This window comes from Oncorhynchus gorbuscha, linkage group LG23 (assembly GCF_021184085.1).
Source record: "Oncorhynchus gorbuscha isolate QuinsamMale2020 ecotype Even-year linkage group LG23, OgorEven_v1.0, whole genome shotgun sequence".
NCBI classification, from domain to species: domain Eukaryota; kingdom Metazoa; phylum Chordata; class Actinopteri; order Salmoniformes; family Salmonidae; genus Oncorhynchus; species Oncorhynchus gorbuscha.
Window position 1 is genome coordinate 61558602 of NC_060195.1, and position 22549 is coordinate 61581150.

The window sequence follows — 22549 nt, forward strand, 5'->3', positions numbered from 1 at the left end:
TTTTTTACAACATAACCACTGACGTTTACAGGCAATGGACACAGGGACATTCGATGAGCAAAGGGAGCCTAAAGGATCAGTTAGATCATACAGAGCCTCTGATAGTGAGGACAGTCAGCTTGAGGTCAGTGACAGTGAAGAAGAATGGACCCCAGAATCTGGTTGGATAGGCAGTGAAATACTAGGTTATGCCCAATTTGTATTTTCTTAGAAAAAGAGTGCTTGCTTCTACTATATTTCACTTAATACATGTTCTGTATCTGATTTTCCTTTGTGTTTTAGCCTACCTTTATGGCACAGCGTTTGCCCTGAGGCAACAAAAACAATGACTAATTTATGCTGCAATAGTTTGTGTCAGGGGGCTAGGGTCAGTCTGTTAAATCTGAAGTATTTCTCCTGATATCCGGTGTCCTGTGTGAATTTAAGTATGCTCCCTCTAATTCTCTCTCTTTCTCTCTTCTTTTGGAGGATCTGAGCCCTAGGACCATGCCTCAGGACTACATGGTCTGATGACTCCTTGCTGTCCCCAGTCCACCTTGTTGTGCTGCTGCTCCAGTTTCAACTGTTCTGCCTGCGGCTATGGAACCCTGACCTGTTCACCAGACATGCTACCTTGTCCCAGACCTGCTGTTTTCAACTCTCTCTTTCTACCGCACCTGCTGTCTCTAACTCTGAATGATCGGCTATGAAAAGCCAACTGACAGTTACTACTGAGGTGCTGACCTGTTGCATCCTTTACAACCACTGTGATTATTATTATTTGACCCTGCTGGTCATCTATGAATGTTTTAACATCTTGGCCATGTAGAGGAAGAGGACTGGCCACCCCTCAGAGCCTGGTTCCTCGCTATGTTTCTTCTTAGGTTCCTGCCTTTCTAGGGAGTTTTTCCTAGCCACCGTGCTTCTACATCTGCATTGCTTGCAGTTTGGGGTTTTAGGCTGGGTTTCTATATAGCACTTTGTGACATTGGCTAATGTAAAATTGGCTTTATAAATACATGTGATTGATTGATATGGGGAGGTAAAAGTCGTTTATTTATACGTTATCAGAAAACCTACATATTCCATGACACATCTCAATTATTTTGCATCTTTTCTCATTTTTTTCTGGATGTTGCTGCAACACTGCTTTATCTCTTCATCTCTTCAACAAAAACAATCTCTTCATCCTCTGACTCCACCCTGCGGTCTGGTTCACTTTTCTTTTCACACGAGTTCTGACGTCAGCTCTGGGGAGTGTAAACGCACACACGCGCCTTTAGTTGGGGAAAGAGCCCATTCTCAACTTTCCGTAAAGGAAACGATTTCAGAAGTTTTTTTTCTTCCGTTATCTCTGCTTGCTTTTGGACAATGCGCGACCCACATATGTCCGTGTGTTGACAGCGCTGGACACTGTGTGTGTGGTGTATACTACAGTTGCGTCTTTCCCCGACTCACCTATAGAGCGTAGGCCTAAACAGGTAGGCCAGGTAGACTACGGGAGCGAAATCCGGAAGAACAAGCACATCTGATTGTTCACCCTATTTTTCTCTTACCCCTGCAACTAAACTTCTCCCAATAACGTTTGCAATTTTGATAATTCTTCTTCGGAGAGAGTAGAAGCGTGAAGATGGAGCTACCAGTTCCCAAGAAAAATATGCTGATTCTAGTTGATGTTTTCTGTGTGGTTATCGGTAAGTGCCCTATTTCTCTCTCTCCAACAACATGGCTGATATAACATTATTTGTTGTAATAACCAAGGACACAACTCGCTCTCTCTGCCGTCTACACATGCGCAATGCAATAGGGTAGCACTAGCCACCGATAAATCAATAAAATAGTTGTTTATGTATAATTGTTTATTGGGTAAATGCTGGATAAGACTGAGACGGTGGGGGACTTTGTAAACAATGTTTAGGCAGGCTACACACACACACACACACACACACACACACACACACACACACACACACACACACACACACACACACACACACACACACACACACACACACACACACACACACACACACACACACACAAGCCGCAGGCCAAAGCCCAGCATGTCGGACACTTTCCATTACAGGCCAGTCATAAGAACATGTGTTTTGTGTTACACACACAGACAGACACACCGCAATAGTATTGTAAGAGGAAGAGAGTCCGCATTGCTCGTGTTATAGCTTGTTTAATGGATTCTATCATTGTCTGTCAGCACATTACAGGTGGTCACAGTGCCTGGTGGAGTGGTGTAACAATGATCTGTATTCTGTATTGATTCAAGTATTGTAGATTGTAGGCTAGTCATCATTTGCTAGTCATCAAATTGCATAATCACATTTACTATGATTTTAAGTTTACAATTTCACAGTTACAATTCATTTATGATGACCATTTTAAAACATGATCTGTGTGTGTGTGTGTGTGTGTGTGTGTGTGTGTGTGTGTGTGTGTGTGTGTGTGTGTGTGTGTGTGTGTGTGTGTGTGTGTGTGTGTGTGTACCACACACTTGTAACAGAACACTTGTTCTTCTGACTGGTCTTCCATGGAAAGTGTCCTGCTTGTTGGGCTTTTCCCTATTGCTTCCAGTGTGATTGCTGCGTTTGTGTGTGGAGCCGGGCTGTGCATGTTCGGACTTGTACTGGACTCTCAATACTAGAGATCTGTAGTTTAGAATAGACATTTTGGTGGACAGTCTCCTACCCCCTCTATCTCCCACTCCCTCCACATCTTTCCCTCTTCATCCATTTCTTCCCCCTATCCCCCACTCTTTTGTCTTCCTCCCCCACTCTTTTGTCTTCCTCCCCCACTCTTTTGTCTTCCTCCCCCACTCTTTGTCTTCCTCCCCCACTCTTTTGTCTTCCTCCCCCACTCTTTTGTCTTCCTCCCCCACTCTTTTGTCTTCCTCCCCACTCTTTTGTCTTCCTCCCCCACTCTTTTGTCTTCCTCCCCCACTCTTTTGTCTTCCTCCCCCACTCTTTGTCTTCCTCCCCCACTCTTTGTCTTCCTCCCCCACTCTTTTGTCTTCCTCCCCCACTCTTTTGTCTTCCTCCCCCACTCTTTTGTCTTCCTCCCCCACTCTTTTGTCTTCCTCCCCCACTCTTTGTCTTCCTCCCCCACTCTTTGTCTTCCTCCCCCACTCTTTTGTCTTCCTCCCCCACTCTTTTGTCTTCCTCCCCCACTCTTTTGTCTTCCTCCCCCACTCTTTTGTCTTCCTCCCCCACTCTTTGTCTTTCCCCCACTCTTTTGTCTTCCTCCCCCACTCTTTTGTCTTCCTCCCCCACTCTTTTGTCTTCCTCCCCCACTCTTTTGTCTTCCTCCCCCACTCTTTTGTCTTCCTCCCCCATTTTTGTCTTCCTCCCCCACTCTTTTGTCTTCCTCCCCCACTCTTTTGTCTTCCTCCCCCACTCTTTGTCTTCCTCCCCCACTCTTTTGTCTTCCTCCCCCACTCTTTTCTTCCTCCCCCACTCTTTTGTCTTCCTCCCCCACTCTTTTGTCTTCCTCCCCCACTCTTTTGTCTTCCTCCCCCACTCTTTGTCTTCCTCCCCACTCTTTGTCTTCCTCCCCCACTCTTTTGTCTTCCTCCCCCACTCTTTTGTCTTCCCCCCCACTCTTTGTCTTCCTCCCCCACTCTTTGTCTTCCTCCCCCACTCTTTTGTCTTCCTCCCCCACTCTTTTGTCTTCCTCCCCCACTCTTTTGTCTTCCTCCCCACTCTTTTGTCTTCCTCCCCCACTCCCTTGCTCTCTTTCTCTCATGGTATTTAGTGAGTGAGAGAGTAGGGTTGTTTAACAGTTAAGCTGTTAACACCTCGTGGCATAACCATGTTTGTTGACAGTCTCAGAGGGCTGTGTATCTGGACCTGGGGTCTGACATTCCCGAGTGGAGCAGCGGTCTAAGGCATTGATTCTCAGTGATATAAGCTTCACTGCAGGCCCTGGTTCGATTCCAGGCTGTGTCACAACTGGCCGCGATTGGGAGTACCATAGGGCGGCTCACAATTGACCCAGCGTCGCCCGGGTTAGGGTTTGGCCGTCATTGTAAATATTTAACTGACTTGCCTAGTTAAATAAAGGTTTTAAAAAATCATTTAAAAAAAGATGACAGTAACCATGTTTGTTGACAGACTTAGGGGGCTGTGTGTCTGGGCCTGGGGTCTGACGACAGTAAAATCACTCTTTCTCTTTTCTTCTTTCAATATTTCCTCCCTTAATCTCTCCAGTTGCTTATTTTTCTTTCATCTCTCCTGCCTCCACCCTCTCTCTATCTCTCTATCTATCTCTCTATCTCTCTCTCTCTCTATCTCTCTCTCTCTCTAGATAGTGGTCTCTGGGGGTAGCAGTAATCAGTCTACAATTAGTGACAAGAGAACTTTGGGGATTTTTTTTATTCCCAGTTCAGATAAGAGTGATACAGGGTTGTGTTTTTATTAGTGTGCGTGTGCATACTTGTGTTTTGTTGGCGTGTGTGTGTGTTCGTAGGCCATAGCCCAGCTTCCTCACTGTGTCATTAATATAGTAGGAATGTGCCTAGTCGACAAACTGGATCTGATTTGAAAAAGCTTTTCCTCAATCCTTTCTTTCTCTCCCTCTCTCATTCTACCATCCCTCTTTCTCTCCCTCTCTCATTCTACCATCCCTCTTTCTCTCCCTCTCTCATTCTACCATCCCTCTTTCTCTCCCTCTCTCATTCTACCATCCCTCTTTCTCTCCCTCTCTCATTCTACCATCCCTCTTTCTCTCCCTCTCTCATTCTACCATCCCTCTTTCTCTCCCTCTCTCATTCTACCATCCCTCTTTCTCTCCCTCTCTCATTCTACCATCCCTCTTTCTCTCCTCTCTCTCCCTCTTTCTCTCCTCTCTCATTCTACCATCCCTCTTTCTCTCCCTCTCTCATTCTACCATCCCTCTTTTATTCTCCATCCCTCTCTCATTCTACCATTCTACCATCCCTCTTTCTCTCCCTCTCTCTCCCTCATTCTACCATCCCTCTTTCTCTCCATCCCTCTCTCTCATTCTACCATCCCTCTTTCTCTCTCCCTCTCTCATTCTACCATCCCTCTTTCTCTCCCTCTCTCATTCTACCATCCCTCTTTCTCCCTCTCTCATTCTACCATCCCTCTTTCTCTCCCTCTCTCATTCTACCATCCCTCTTTCTCTCCCTCTCTCATTCTACCATCCCTCTTTCTCTCCCTCTCTCATTCTCCATCCCTCTTTCTCATTCTACCATCCCTCTTTCTCTCTCTCTCTCTCTCATTCTACCATCCCTCTTTCTCTCCTCTCATTCTCATTCTACTACATCCCTCTTTCTCTCTCTCTCATTCTCTCATTCTACCATCCCTCTTTCTCTCCCTCTCTCATTCTACCATCCCTCTTTCTCTCTTTCTCTCATTCTACCATCCCTCTTTCTCTCTTCTCATCTACATCCCTCTTTCTCTCCCTCTCTCATCTACCATCCCTCTTTCTCTTCTCTCATTCTACCATCCCTCTTTCTCTCATTCTACCATCCCTCTTTCTCTCGTTCTACCATTCTACCATCTTTCTCTCTTTCTCTCAATCTACCATCCCTCTTTCTCTCTTTCTCTCATTCTACCATCCCTCTTTCTCTCTTTCTCTCATTCTACCATCCCTCTTTCTCTCCCTCTCTCTCCCTCTCATTCTCTCATTCTACCATCCATCCCTCTTTCTCTCCCTCTCTCATTCTACCATCCCTCTTTCTCTCCCTCTCTCATTCTACCATCCCTCTTTCTCTCCCTCTCTCATTCTACCATCCCTCTTTCTCTCCTCTCTCTCATTCTACCATCCCTCTTTCTCTCAATCTACCATCTCTCATTCTCCCTCTTTCTCTCTTTCTCTCACCATCCCTCTTTCTCTCTTTCTCTCATTCTACCATCCCTCTTTCTCTCTTTCTCTCATCCCTCTTTCTCTCTTTCTCTCATTCTCCCTCTTTCTCTCTTTCTCTCACCATCCCTCTTTCTCTCTTTCTCAATCTCATTCTTTCTCTCTCTTTCTCTCATTCTACCATCCCTCTTTCTCTCCCTCTCTCATTCTACCATCCCTCTTTCTCTCCTCTCAATCTACCATCCCTCCTCTTTCTCTCAATCTTCCCTCTTTCTCATTCTACCATCCCTCTTTCTCTCTTTCTCTCATTCTACCATCCCTCTTTCTCTCATTCTACCATCCCTCTTTCTCTCAATCTACCATCCCTCTTTCTCTCATTCTACCATCCCTCTTTCTCTCATTCTACCATCTCTTTCTCTCATTCTACCATCCCTCTTTCTCTCATTCTACTCATTCTACCATCCCTCTTTCTCTCTCTCTACCATCCCTCTTTCTCTCTTTCTCTCAATCTACCATCCCTCTTTCTCTCTTTCTCTCATTCTACCATCCCTCTTTCTCTCTTTCTCTCATCTACCATCCCTCTTTCTCTCTTTCTCTCATTCTACCATCCCTCTTTCTCTCTTCTCATTCTCTCATTCTACCATCCCTCTTTCTCTCTTTCTCTCAATCTACCATCCCTCTTTCTCTCAATCTACCATCCCTCTTTCTCTCTTTCTCTCATCTACCATCCCTCTCTCTACCATCCCTCTTTCTCTCATTCTACCATCCCTCTTTCTCTCTCCTACCATCCCTCTTTCTCTCTTTCTCTCTTCTACCCATCCCTCTTTCTCTCTCCTCTCTCATTCTACCATTCCCATCCCTCTTTCTCTCTCATTCTACCATCCCTCTTTCTCTCCCTCTCTCATTCTACCATCCCTCTTTCTCTCTTCTCTCATTCTACCATCCTCTTTCTCTCATCTACCATCCCTCATTCTCCATCCCTCTCTCTCCATCCCTCTTTCTCTCACTACCATCCCTCTTTCTCTCTTTCTCTCAATCTACCATCCCTCTTTCTCTCAATCTACCATCCCTCTTTCTCTCTTTCTCAATCTACCATCCCTCTTTCTCTCTTTCTCTCAATCTACCATCCCTCTTTCTCTCTTTCTCTCACCATCTCCATCCCTCTTTCTCTCTTTCTCTCATTCTACCATCCATCCCTCTTTCTCTCTTTCTCTCAATCTACCATCTCTCCTCTCAATCTACCATCCCTCTTTCTCTCTTTCTCTCATCTACCATCCCTCTTTCTCTCTTTCTCTCATTCTACCATCCCTCTTTCTCTCTTTCTCTCATTCTACCATCCCTCTTTCTCTCTCTCAATCTACCATCCCTCATTCTACCATCCCTCTTTCTCTCTTTCTCTCTCTCATTCTACCATCCCTCTTTCTCTCCCTCTCTCATTCTACCATCCCTCTTTCTCTCTTTCTCTCAATCTCCCATCTCTCTTTCTCTCATTCTACCATCCCTCTTTCTCTCTTTCTCTCAATCTACCATCCCTCTTTCTCTCTTTCTCTCATTCTACCATCCCTCTTTCTCTCAATCTACCATCCCTCTTTCTCTCTTTCTCTCATTCTACCATCCCTCTTTCTCTCCTTTCTCTCATTCTACCATCCCTCTTTCTCTCAATCTACCATCCCTCTTTCTCTCTTTCTCTCAATCTACCATCCCTCTTTCTCTCTTTCTCTCAATCTACCATCCCTCTTTCTCTCTTTCTCTCAATCTACCATCCCTCTTTCTCTCCTTCTCTCAATCTACCATCCCTCTTTCTCTCTTTCTCTCAATCTACCATCCCTCTTTCTCTCTTTCTCTCAATCTACCATCCCTCTTTCTCTCAATCTACCATCCCTCTTTCTCTCAATCTACCATCCCTCTTTCTCTCTTTCTCTCAATCTACCATCCCTCTTTCTCTCTTTCTCTCATTCTACCATCTCTCTTTCTCTCATTCTACCATCTCTCTTTCTCTCTTTCTCTCATTCTACCATCCCTCTTTCTCTCCCTCTCTCATTCTACCATCCCTCTTTCTCTCTTTCTCTCAATCTACCATCCCTCTTTCTCTCATTCTACCATCCCTCTTTCTCTCTTTCTCTCAATCTACCATCCCTCTTTCTCTCATTCTACCATCCCTCTTTCTCTCATTCTACCATCCCTCTTTCTCTCTTTCTCTCAATCTACCATCCCTCTTTCTCTCTTTCTCTCAATCTACCATCCCTCTTTCTCTCATTCTACCATCCCTCTTTCTCTCATTCTACCATCCCTCTTTCTCTCCCTCTCTCATTCTACCATCCCTCTCTCATTCTCCCATCTCTTTCTCTCCCTCTCTCATTCTACCATCCCTCTTTTACTCACTCTCTCTATCCTCTTTCTTTCTCTGTTTAACTATTTTCTCCTCTCCTTTGCCTTGTTATCACTGCAGACAAATAAACTTTATACACACACACACACAGGCACATTGAGTTATTTCTGCAACACACTCTTTTAACAAAAATACCAACCAAACGCCTCCCAAACCAAGCAATCTGCTGTTATATGCATAACAAAAGGGCCTGATGTATCCATAATTTCATATGGACCTTTAGATCATTCAATATTGACTGGTGATTGTGTGAATGGGACAGATTACTGTTGTAAGACCTGTACACACCCCCTTGAAGAATCTGATTGGCAGACAATGATCATGTTCATTCTACGGGTCATTCTAAGGAATCTAAATTAATACAGTTTCACATTGTGTCAATGTTTTTCACTTTCTTCCCAGAAGTTTGCTGTGATGGGGGGGTCACAGTCCTTTAAAAACCTTGGGACATCAAACTTTCTCTGGAAGTGAACATGAGACCTAAAACAGCTGCCATTGCTCTAAGTTCTTACTGTTATTTATGTCGCTTGGGGTTAGAAGAGCATCTGCATCAAACTATAGACTGATACCAAATGTTGTTGGGTTAGTTTGTTATCTATTTGATTTTCTGGGTTTTGCGCAGAACTAGAGTTAGAGAAGATACTCTGCTGCTGTTTTACTGACTCTCTCTCTCACACACACTCACCATCTCTCTGTGCCAACTATGTGTGTGTGAGAGAGAGGGGGTGGGGGGGGGGGGTATTGACTTTTTCTGTGTGGAAAATAACCAGGGTTCTGACAGTACAGAGGGAGTACTACAGCCATAGAGCAGGAAGAAGATCAGTACTCTGTCTCCCTATTGCAATCTCTCTATTGTCTAGATTTTATCAATTTGTGTGTGTGTGTGTGTTAGCTGTTGGGTGTGACTAGTAGGACAGTGGAGTTGTGTACGTATTTTGGCGTCTAGTCTGTAGAATGACAGGAACACTTCTTAGGTTCCTCCTTCCTGTGAGGTCAGAGGTAAGGAGGAAGTTGATCATGTGTCATATCTCACCAGACATTCCTCCATGTTTGTTTTCTCTGGGAGGCATCTGGAACTTTCTATCTAGCCAAATGAGAATGTGAAACAATGTTATCCCCTCTTCTTCTTTCGCTCTGACCGCGCTGCCCATTCTGTTACTGAAGACCAACCCCCTCGGCCCAGATAACTGTGTGGGGGGGGGGGGGGGGGGTTAAAGAAGACGGACTATGGCCTCTGCTTCCTGTATCTGCCACTGGACACACAAACGCCCAGCCATCTGAGTCTGTGCCACATCGCTGTTCTTTCTACATCTCTGAGGAAGGTCAAGATGTGTGCTACAAACTAATCTCTTCCGAAGATACCGAAGAGAATGCTTGAATCAGTTTTCCTTTGGGTTCATTAAAACAGCTCCAGTACCACTGGATCCCAGGTACGGCTCGTCACCAGTTCGGTTACCATTCAGCAGGGTTGAATGGTTCAAAATCAGTTCCAGATTCACTGTTACCACATTGAAACCCAACACTATTAAGACAATCTTTCATCTATTTATTCACACACTCCCCTTTCTCCTTCCTTGTTTTATCAAATCCAGCTCAGCTTACTCTCTGGAGAGAGGAACAATCTTGGTTCAACTCAACCCTGGGCTACAATAACACTGTAGCAGAAACCTTACTGAAATAAAACTGGAGATTACTACAATTATACATTTGTGTGTGTGTGTTTATTTCTCTGACACTGCAGCAGAGTGCTACACACATGCACACTTCATCCTCACCCTAACCACTACACTCCAGAGAGCTGTCTTATCTAACTGTTATCCTAGAACCCTACAAAGTAGACATGACTTCAAAGTAAATACTAGTTAGTAACCTTCAAAGTGGCTGAGTGCATGCTTGACCTAGCGGAATTAAGGTTGACAAAGTAGTCACGCCGTTCATACGCCGCTGATGAGTGACAATGTGAACAGGGCAGGCGCCAGAACGAATCAGTTGGACTGGCATTTGATTTTAAGAGGCGGGCCCGTTTTTTCCACGGAACCTCCAGTGTGCACGCACTTGCGCCTTCACACATTTTGGTAATGGGTGTTATGATAAAGACAGCTTGTGAGTTTCAAGATTGGGGAAGCTTACAAGTTATCCTACCATTTCTACCAGTTATGATTATTTTAATACTGTGTACGCTTTCGTGGAACAGTTTTTCATTTCTCAAAATTATTGTCACATGGTTAATCACAATCTTAATTTAAATAATACATACAATACATGGCATTTTGCCATGTGGACACAGCCTACACCGTGATCCATTGGAAGAAATGAGCGTATGGAACTAAGAGAGAACAAATTCTTATTTACAATGAGGCCTACCCCTGACGACGCTGGGCCAATTGTGTGCCGCTCTATGTGACGCCCGATAACGGCCGGATGTGATGCAGCCTGGATTCGAACCAGGTACTGCAGTGACGCCTCTTGCACTGAGATGCAGAACTCTGCGCCACTCGAGAGCCCCTGTAACTTCCATCAACTAAGTAAAATACATAAGCCTAAAGCTGACAAAACAGTAGAAAATATCCTGGTGAAAATTCAGGTTATTTCAATTGCATTAATCTCTACTCTGCCTGTCTGCCTCCCATTCAATCAATCAGTCAAATGTATTTATAAAGCCATTTTTTTACATCAGCCGATGTCACAAAGTGCTGTACAGAAACTCAGCCTAAAACCCCAAACAGCAAGCAATGCAGGTGTAGAAGCATAGCACGGTGGCTATGAAAAACTCCCTACAAAGGCCAGAACCTAGGAAGAAACGTAGCGAGGAACCAGGTTATGAGGGGTGGCCAGTCCTCTACTGGCTGTGTCTATATCTGTCTTAATTTGCACTATGGGTAATGATTTGTAACATTGTATCAACTCAGCATGTTGGCGTGCGCGCTCCCTCCCTCCCTCAACATTATCAGGGCAGAAAATCAGCATTGCTCACAGAGCACTCAAAACAAAAGACAATGAAAAAATTGAGAACTCAAAAATAATGGTTATGAAATAAACCAAAACTGGTTTCTCACAAGTGTAGCAGCTTGTGAACTCTGCAAACAACAGTTCCACTCGGAGAATGAGAATGGTAAATGACCAATACATGCATTAACATAAATGGAATGTAAACAAATGACGGGGATGAATGGTACAGGTACTAGGCCTAGTGGTTATATATGTAATGGTGAATTGATACAAATAAACGAAGGGCAAACAATTCACCCAATTCTGGAGAGTTGATTGCATGCATTCTGGAGAAAGACGCCCAGATCTCCGCAACACACCCTTTCTTCTTGTCTCAACATTTGAAATTATACTCGAGACACATTATAGATGCTTTACGCTAAGCCTATTGCCACACGCGCTCCCAAATTGCTTGCTTCCGAAATAGGCACTTGTGATGTGAAACAATACACTGTTTTAAAAAATAAATTTAAAAAAAAGTTCATGATCAGCTAAGTCAAGCTGTCTGGTAAAGTATTTTCAATTATTTTATTTAGACAGGAGTAATTATAATTTTGGCAAAACATCCATTTAGTTTAGGGGAAGCCAGAATCTGAACAGTGCGCTGTGCACCTGCCAATTTCCCTTTCTAATTCGCAAGTGGATGAAACCAGAGATCTGTATATAATGACGAGATCCTCATGTCTCCGTCCAAACAATTTGAGTCGTTGTCCCAAAGGCAGGAATGCAGGCGACAAGCTAGGTCTGCATAATACGGATAGTATTCAGACCCCCCTTTCCACATTTTTATGTTACAGCCTTATTCTAAAATGGATTACATTTAATGTTGTTCATCAATCCACACCCAAAATGACAAAGCGAAAACAGTTTTTTTGATTTTTTTTGTGTGCAAATGTAATAAAATAAAATAAAAACCTTAAGTGCCTTATAAGTGTTCAGACCCTTCCCTATGAGTTGAAATTGAGCTCAGGTGCATCCTGTATTCATTGATCATCCTTGAGATGATTCTACAACTTGATTGGAGTCCACCTGTGTCAAATTCATTTGATTGGACATGATTTGCAAAGGCCCACACCTGTCCCACACCTGTCCCACAGCATGTCAGAGAAAAAAAATCAAGCCATGAGGTGGAAGGAATTTTCCATAGAGCTCCTAGACAGGATTGTGTCGAGGCACAGACCTGGGGAAGGGTACAAAAAATGCCTGCAGCATTGAAGGTCCCCAGGAAGACAGTGGCCTCAATCATTCTTAAATGGAAGAAGTTTGGATCCACCAAGACACTTCCTAGAGCCGGCCGCCCGGCCAAACTGAGCAATCGGGGGAGAAGGGCCTTGGTCAGGGAGGTGACCAAGAACCCGATGGTCACTCTGACAGAGCTCTAGAGTTCCTCTGTTGAGATGGGAGAACCTTTCAGAAGAACAACCATATCTGCAGCACTCCACTAATTAGGCCTTTATAGTAGAGTGGCCAGACGGAAGCCACTACTCAGTGAAAGGCACATGACAGCCCGCTTGATGTCAGAATCTCTGGTCTGATGAAACCAAGATTGAACACTTTGGTCTGAATGCCAAGTGTCACGTCTGGAGGAAACCTGGCACCATCCCTACGGTGAAGCATGGTGGTGGCAGCATCATGCTGTGAGGATGTTTTTCAGCGGCAGGGACTGTTAGACTAGTCAGGATCGAGGGAAAGATGAATGGAGCATAGTACAGAGAGATCCTTGAATAAAACCTGCTCCAGTGTGAAGGTTCACCTTCCAGCAGGACAATGACCCTAAGCACACAACCAAGACAACGCAGGAGTGGCTTCGCGACAAGTCTCTGAATGTCTTTGAGTAGCCCAGCCAGAGCCCTGACTTGTACCCCATCCCTGGGGAGACCTGAAAATAGCTGTGCAGCGACACTCCCCATTCAACCTGATAGAGCTTGAGAGGATCTGCAGAGAAGAATGTGAGAAACTCCCCAAATACAGGTGTGCTTGTAGCGTCATACCGAAGAAGACTTAAGGCTCTTATCACTGCCAAAGGTGCTTCAACAAAGTACTGAGTAATGGGTCTGAATACTTATGTAAATGTGATATTTCAGTTTTTTTTATTTAATACATTTGCAAAAAAAGGAAAAAATACCTGTTTTATGCTTTGTCAATATGGGGTATTGTGTGTAGATTGATGAGGAAATAATTGTATCAATTTTTAGAATACGGCTGTAATGTATCAATGTGGAAAAAGCCAAGGGGTCTGAATAATTTTCAAATGCACTTTATTATACCCATAGACAAACATTGGCAGTAAAATGGCCTTACTGAAGAGCTCAGTGACTTTCAATGTGGCACCGTCATAGGACGCCACCTTTCCAAAAAGCTAGAGCTGCCCTGGTCAACTGTAAGTGCTGTTATTGTGAAGTGGAAACGTCTGGGAGCAAAAACGGCTCAGCCGCAAAGTGGTAGGCCACAAGCACACAGAATGGGACTGCCGAGTGCTGAAGCGCGTAAAAATCTCCTCTCTTCGGTTGCAACACTCACTACCGAGTTACAAACTGCCTGTGGAATCAAAGTCAGAATAAGAACTGTTTGTCGAAAGCTTACTGAAATGGGTTTCCATGACCGCGCAGCTGTATTTCTGTCTGTAATAAAGCCCTTTTGTGTGGTAAAACTAATTCTGATTGGGAGAGCTTGGCTCCCAAGTGGGTGGGCCTATGCCCTCCCATGGCTGTTCCCTTGCCCAGTCATGTGAAATCCATAGATCAGGGCCTAATGAATGTATTTCAATTGACTGGTTTCCTTCTATGAACTGTTACTCAGTAAAATCTTTGAAATTGTTGCATGTTGCATTTTATATTTTTGTTCAGTATATGACTGGTGGAAGTTCAGTTTGCATCAGGGGAGCATGTTGTCTTGTGACAGGGTTCATAAAAACAGGAAAAAAATAATCAGGGTGCATAAAACCATTGTCCTGTCAGATTTGAGTGTGTGTGTGTTTGCACACCATTGTGTTGTCAGTTGAGACAGTTTTATAGTCTGTCCTGGTGCCAGTCTCTGCTCTGGTCTGTGAGTCACTGAACTATGGGGGGAGAGCGAGGGAGTGAAAGAAAGAGAGGGTGAGAGCAGGGGGGAGAAAGGTTTGAGTCCGGGAAAGAGAGGAGAAAGGTTAAAAGAAAAGTCCATGGTCTCTTCCGTGAGAGATCAGTTTAAGGGAATTTCTCATGGTAACTTTATGTATAAATAAATAGAGAATGGGGCATTCATTTTGTGTGTGTGTGTGTGTGTCACGTCCGATAGTTGGCTCCCATGCCCTTGTCAGCAGGGCTCAGTGGAGAAAGTTTAAGGCTGTTACACTGTTAGGCATATCTATGGTGATGGATGTGTGTGGGTGCATTTCCATTAGAGTGCACACAGAGTATCTAAACCCAGAGACCCACCGACGCAAAACTTCCAGGAACGCTTCGTGAATCAGACTCGACAGACCAGACAGGGGTTTGGGAAGTCAATGGGAGAAGTGAAAAATACTCCCTTTGCTGCTAATATTCTCTAAATCGACCTAGGTGTCTTAGGTAGCTGAACATGTTACCCCAACCTTGTGTGGAAGTGACAAACTGACATGTTTTCATTTTGGTGTAAAATAACTTTATATCTAAGGAGGGCGTTTGATTTGACGGCCTGCTCATGCGCAGTTCGGAGCGAGACGACCGTTAGACCCGATTTTTAAGTTTCTGAGCTTAGCTAGCCAACGTTGCCATGACATCGCCTACAAGCGTGATTGTGGATTTCTATTGTAGAGGCAGTTTCTAAGCATCGTCATACTGTACTATACAATCTTTGGATGGCGTGTGAGTGGTGTTAGCTAGCAGCTTCCTCCCCAGGGGACCGAGGTCACTGATATACTGCTGACCAATAAGTGCCTCGATGTGCCTTCACATGCCCATGTATTGTTCACAGTTCCTGTCCAGCTGATAGATTTAAACATGTCTGTCAGAGCCTGTTGAGCTGCTTCTTGAACCTCAATCTCACCTAGGCAGAGACAAGTTCAGCACCATGTTGATACTATCTCCCTTGACCCACTCTGACACCCCTCCTCTCTCTCCCTCTACCCTTCCTATCGCTCTCCCCTCTTCCCAGCGGCCCTTCCGTCAGCGGTCTTGACGTTAATGTTCAGCCCGTACCAGAGGGGTATCTACTGTGATGACGAGAGCATCAGATATCCTTACAGAAGGGACACCATCTCCCACAGGGCAATGGCTGCAGTCACCATCCCCTCCTCCATAGTCATAGTAAGTTTGATGAACAACTTGATGGTTATGTACAAAATGGCACGCTATGGTACGAGTTTGCCTCTGCTATGCTATGACTTTACCTCTGCTATGGTACGAGTTTACCTCTGCTATGCTATGACTTTGCCTCTCTCTCTCCATAGATAACTACAGGAGAAGCGTACCTGGTGTACTCCAAGCGTCTCCACTCCAACTCTAACTTTAACCAGTACATGTCAGCTCTCTACAAGGTCAGTTGGAACACGGGTCATAGTTTAGGGCTGACAATATGTGGTCTTAGCTCAGATTGGCTAAATTGGCCTGTGCTGTGCCTCTACTAGGTGGTGGGGACCTTCCTGTTTGGAGCAGCTGTGAGCCAATCACTGACTGACCTGGCCAAGTTCACCATCGGCAGGCCACGCCCTAACTTCCTGTCTGTGTGTAATCCCACTGTTTGTTCTGGGTACATGCTGCAACTCAACTGTACTGGCAACCCTCGAAACGTCACTGAGTCCAGGTGTGTGTGTCTTTCTGTCTGTCTTTCTGTCTTTCTTCTCTTGCTGTGTGATGCAACGTCAACATGTTTCTCTCTGTGTTCCAGATTGTCGTTTTACTCCGGACACTCTGCCTTCGGGATGTACAGCATGCTGTTTCTAGCAGTGAGTGTTTTTTTTATTTGTGTGAGTTTCATACATGCGTGAGATGACGATTAATGTGTGTGTGTGTGTGTGTGTGTGTGTTTTGTAGTTGTATGTGCAAGCACGTATGCAGGGGAAGTGGACTCGTCTGGTCAGACCCACAGTGCAGTTCTTCCTCGTGGCGTTTGCGTTGTACGTTGGATACACACGGGTTAGCGACTACAAACACCATTGGAGCGACGTACTGGTGGGACTGCTGCAGGGAACTCTCATCGCTGTGCTCAACGTGAGTGTTTGTAGGAGGTGTGTGTGTGTGTGTGTGTGTGTGTGTGTGTTTGTACATGTGCTGAGCAATTAAACCGAAATGTCTGTAGTTCTTTGGTTTTGGAACAACTAATTGACTGATGTCGGTTCAATTATTTGAATTCCATTGCACAGTTACTCTAGAGATAAATCAGATCAAGCCCGAACTGTGCGATGTAGTAGGGAGTTGTAGTTTACAGAATACACATGATCTAAGTGACTGATAGTTGGTATTCAGCAGTCATAAAAGTATTGGGGCGGCAGGGTAGCCTAGTGGTTAGAGCGTTGGACTAGTAACCGGAGCTGACAAGGTACAAATCTGTCGTTCTGCCCCTGAACAGGCAGTTAACCCACTGTTCCTAGGCCGTCATTGAAAATAAGAATTTGTTCTTAACTGACTTGCCTAGTTAGATAAAGGTAAATAAATAAATTACTTTGAACTACTAAAACAGTGATTTTGTCAGAAACCGTAGGCAGCAGCTCTATAGAGATGAGATGATGACTTGGAATTAAATAATAAAGTCATCAAATAAAACAAATGTAATATACACAACAACCGAGATATTTTATTCAAGTAATGTTAATAAGTGATGAGCAGTAATGGGCAGTCACTACCCTCATGGGACTTTTGTTTTATTCAGTGTTACAGCATTTAACCCACAATGCATTTAATGTTTCAAATAAAATTGTGACCAAAATCTAAAACATAATTATTTTTTCATAATCGACCTGAAACAGAACCGACTTCAAAAAGCACTAATCGCTTAGCACTGCTGACTTTAAACTATTCTTTTCTCTCAGGTTTGCTACGTCTCTGATTTCTTTAAGCTCCGCCCCCCTCCTCGCTGCCCACGATCAGAGACGGCTGAAGACGAACACCTAGAGGCCAAACCTGGCGTGAACCCAGACACGCAACTACACAACAACCACTACAACTATACAACTACTACAGCTTGAACACAGACTAACAACTACACTGCAACTACACAACAACCTCTACACAACAATCATATGGCAACCGTGGGGAAGTGGCGGCGACAGGAGTTTGTTGGTGGGTAGGCCTGCAGAAATTTGGGTGGGCAATTTTTAAAAATGAAAATGTTTTGTTAACTAACTTCCTGCAATGTTGCCATGTGGCCAAGAGATAAATGTACCGTTTTATAGCTGTCTATGAATTATATCTGATGATGTTTGCATGTTTAGGTAAAAAGACGACAAATAATTAGAGCCCAACCCCATATTGGATTGTTGGGTCCGATACCGATTTTGAGGGAGAGAAAAGTCACAGATGACTGATATCTGTTGATATATTGTTTTTTTTTAGAGGTTGAATGAAAAACAAACCAAATTGTGCTTCAAAGGATCAACAGATACTCTGAATGATGATTTCTTAACTAAATATTATAGTTAACATTATTTAAGAACATTTTATTTGTGGTTTACAGGAGATCCACCAAAAAGCAATTATATGTTCTCTATAAATTTGACAGTGAATACAAAGCTTGTTTAGTTGACCTTAGGTGCAACTTAAAAAATGTCTATGGCAGTGGAAAAGAGGTATGAAAAAGTATTTGTGCTAAACCACCATAAGGGTGGTCATGTAAACAAACACTTCATGGTCCACCTTGCAATGAGAGTACGTTACGACAAGCACACGCTAGCTGTTCATTACGACAATGTTTTCTTAAAGAAACCATATTTACATAACACTGTTATTGAATACAAAATGTATTGGCTATACATTTCAACTCCAAATGGCATGCGCTGATGACTGAAAATGTTTATGCATGTAAATTCTTGCTGCACTGGTTTTTGTCACACGTTATAATTTCGCGAGCTAGCTAACATTAGCTACATATCTCATAATGAAGGCAAGCACATGGCCTGAATGATAGACCTGCGCCAACTGTCTTGTTTTTTGCAGATTGCATATTTCAGAAAACTAACTAAATTAGCCCACTAGCTAACATAATAGGCCCTGACAGTGTCGGTCTTCTTTTTGTATCAAGGACGAGTGTTCACTTTGGCGCCAGTCCAGTGTTGGCACATACGTAGCACATATTGCTGGCTAGATAGCTAAGCTAACTACCTTGCTGGTTAGCTAGCCAGCTAACGTGAACAAAGTGAGAATGTGATGAGGACAGGGCTGCTTGCTTGGTGAAGTGTACTTTTGATTATTTACTCATGCTGGCTGTGGCAAGCTACTCAAGCTACAAACCACCATGTCTACCTTCCCTCACATTGTGGACTAGGGCTGAATGATGTTCAATGAGCAGCTGGTAGAGTGCCCTCTTTAGGCAACCATTGAAAATGGAGCAGACATATTTGTTTATTCTATGTATATAATATGGGCACTTTATCTGTGGAATAAAGGCAGATAAAAATATTGGCCGATTAATATCGGTCGGGCTCTACAGATAATGTCCCATTTGGAACACTGACAAGGTAATTTGTAAGTCGCTCTGGATAAGAGCGTCTGCTAAATGACTTAAATGTAAATGTAAATGAAAGAGCAGTACTTAAAAATATATATCTAGAAAGAAAATAGGTTTTTGCTCCCAGTGGGGGCACCCATGCCTACGCCCCTGCCGTATGGCTGTCTGTGTGAGAGAAGTGTGTATATCAGTGACTGGAATAAATGGAACGTATCAAACACCTCAAGCATATGGAAACCACATGTTTGACTCTGTTTATTCCGGTCCAGCATTACAATGACCCTGTCCTCCGATAGCTTCTCCCACCAGCCACCACTGGTGTGTATGAGAAGATGTGTATAACCACTCACATGCACATGCATTTAACTTTGTATTTTAATACAATGTACTAAAAGTATGGAGGATGAGACAGTTTTTTAACAGACACAAAGAATTATTGTGTAGTTCCCAAGATTTCAATTATGCTAACAGGAAACACTGAAACAACTTTTATTTTTTAAATGTATGATTCATTTATATTTCCTGTGCAGCAGCATCAACCAGGTTGTCTTCTTGGGATTTGTAGTTTATTTGAGTGTCCTGTAGTTCTTTTTTAACCCACCCTCTAGTCTAGTTTGTATTTGTAAAGGAGTTTTTTGTGTGTTTGTAATGCTTTGATCCCTTTTACCTACACTGGAGCTACTAATCCTCTCACACGTCTTCCATCAAGACAGCGGTCTCCAAGCCTCGTGCTGGGGAGCTACTGGGCTGCAGGCTTTTGTTCCCGCCCACCACCAACCTACCTGATTTAACTAGTCGTTAAGACCTTGATTAGCTGAATCAGGTGGGTTAGTGTGCTCATCCTGTAGTTCTCCAGGAGGAGGGGGGGGGGGGACCAATGGTCTGTGGAGTTCAGTGTTGGGCCTACTGGTACCTAGCATGTCTGTAGAAGACATGCATGTACAGTATATGGAATGTAAAACAGTGTTGCATAGATAATTACTTTCTAACTAACTGTTTATTTCTGTCGTATCTCTAAGATTGTAATACCACTACTAGCCCACTGTGATGTTTTTTAAAATGTTATTGACGCAACTTGTATTAGTCACTCCAGTTTATTATATATAAAGCTGAGTATAACCTGCCTTCTCGCATGGCAACACAGGTCCTGTGAGATCATGATGCCATGTGCTGCCTTTGAAATGTTGATGTTGACAATCGTCAGTGTGTCAATGATTGAGTCACTCACTGAGATGTTCTCTGAAAAACACATTACACTTCTGCAAAGGGTTAATATATACACTATATGACCAAGAGTATGTGGACACCTGCTCGTCCAACATCTCATTCCAAAATCATGGGCATTAATATGGAGTTGGTCCCCGCTTTGCTGTTATAACAGCCTCCAATCTTCTGGGAAGGCTTTCCACTAGATGTTGGATCATTGCTATGGGGACTTGCTTCCAGTCAGCCACCAGCATTAGTCAGGTTGGGCACTGATGTTTGGCAAATGCTCACTGGTGCGCGTGCAATAATTGAATAACATAATTTCAAAATGTAATTTGCAATGTTCGCACACCAGACGCGAGCAGTGTAGTCAGCCTGTTAGGCTTGTGCGGCTGCTCAGCCATGGAAACTAATTTCATGAAGCTCCAGACTAACAGTTTTTGTGCTGTTTCCCGAGGCAGTTTGGACCGCGGTAGTGAATGTTGCAACCGAAGACAAGCGGTCCCGTTCTGTGAGCTTGTGGCCTACCACTTCGTAGCTGAGCCATTGTTACTCCTAGACGTTGCCACTCACAATAACAGCACTTACAGTTGACTGGGGCATCTCTAGCAGAGCAGAAATTTGACGAACTGACTTGTTGAAATGGTGGCATCCTATGACGGTGCCACGTTGAAAGTCACTGAGCTTTTCACTACGGGCCATTGTTTGTCTATGGAGATTGCATGGCTGGGTGTTCAATTTATACACGTGGCTGAAATACCCAAATCCACTAATTTGAAGGGGTGTCAACCTACTTTTGGCCATGTAGTGTATTTTATTGTGTTTGTATCCACACTGTAATCCTTCATAAGCTTGTCTGTAACAAACTGTAGCTGCAATCAAATGTATGTATTTCTTCTTGATGGAAAAGGGAACTTGATTTACAGAAGTGTCTTTCCTTTATAATCTGACAACTCCTGCTGAGACGAAAGTGCATGCAGAACCACAGAGTTACTGCTGTGGAGGGATGGGTAGAGAGGGATGATTGGAAGAATGGAGGGATGGCTAAACGGATGGAATGAATGCCTTCAACTTCATGGATTCATCCAAGTGATTCACTAGGACTTTCCCAATGTTTGTTGGGGTGATGGCACACCAGACCCAGTGATGAAGACATTGCACATGTTGTCATAGCTTTATTTCAATTTGTTTTATTTTATCTCTCTGTATTGCTTTTTTGTAGTTTTATGCATAAAGACGAACTAATATGCCCTTTGTGCATCAGACTGATTTTTGTTATTAAAGTGAGTGTGTGTGCTAGTTGATTCTGTAGCCTAATGAGGGAATAGTTGCTGAAAAGGGTGCAGGTATAAATCCCCTGTACCTCAACCACGGTTGCTATAAAGCCCTGCGCATGATTACATTTGTTTAGTTTGGGTGGTCCTTGCAGACAAAGACCCTCTTCGCAAACCATTTCGATGTATACACTATGCGCTTCCTCGTAAGAACAGCCGGTATTATGGTACTGATGGTTTGTACTACCAGTGCAACGCCTTCTAGTTGTCACATTGGGGAAAACTGTAACATTTGAGCTAAGCCTAACCTTTACCCTCATTCTCCTAACCTGCCAAGTTAATTATTCTAACCTGCCTACATAATTATCCTAACCTAAAAAAATAAAAACAGTATTGCCACAGTGACATGTACTTGGATGTACTCAGGTGAAAAACTATCCTGTTGACAAGTGGAACTCCCAGGATGCTGCAGGCCTGTCCAGACTTGTCTGAGTTGTGGGATATCTCTTGTCAGTTAGAAAACAAACTCCATAGGGTTATAATACAAGCAGAATCAATGAGTTAGCCAGCTAATTTGTCTACATATCCGGAGCTTTATTTTTAAATTTTTTAAGAAAGAGGTTTGAAATGGGAATGGACTACAGTGCCTTCAGAAAATATTCATACCCCTTGACTTATTCTAAATTGTGTTACAGCCTGAATTCAATATGGATTAAAAAATATATAATTTAAGGGGTGGATCAGCTTAATATTGCGAAAGATTGTTGCTTCCATCAATGTAATTGTCTGCATCATTTCCAATCCCCCATATTTTTTTGGTAAATATATATATTCATATACAAACACGTATGCATACATATACACATACCTATGTAGACATCCATACTTTTTAAAGAATATACCTTTATTATTCTCCGCAAACCCTACCACCCTTCCCCCAATTGGAGTAAACTAACAAATGCTTAGGCTACTACCTTCTTATAGACATTTTACAGACAATCGATTTTAAAATAGTTATATTTTGTTTGTTTTTAGTCATTCCTCTATTTCTGATGTCCATCTATAAGAGCGTCTGCTAAATGACTTAAATAGAAATCAAACTACATTTACATTTGTAACTGTGCTATTTCACAACATTTCTGAACCTATATACATTTTACAGACCCAGTATGTTTTACATGTTTTATCTTGCTATTAGTCTCACCCTTCAGCTCCATTCAACCTCTCAACATCATCCATTTTGGATTTCTATTTG

General features: G+C 43.3%; 1 protein-coding gene across 1 annotated transcript; it reads left to right on the forward strand.

The window, feature by feature from the left end:
• The first annotated feature begins 1211 nt into the window (after window positions 1–1211).
• Window positions 1212–21271, forward strand: LOC124010874 (phospholipid phosphatase 2-like). The gene is made up of 7 exons (XM_046323618.1): window positions 1212–1673; window positions 15308–15459; window positions 15603–15689; window positions 15780–15955; window positions 16040–16097; window positions 16186–16362; window positions 17181–21271. Exons 1-7 carry the CDS (start codon window positions 1610–1612, stop codon window positions 17334–17336), a joined length of 870 nt encoding a protein of 289 aa, XP_046179574.1. The 5' UTR covers window positions 1212–1609; the 3' UTR covers window positions 17337–21271.
• The last annotated feature ends 1278 nt before the right edge of the window (window positions 21272–22549 follow it).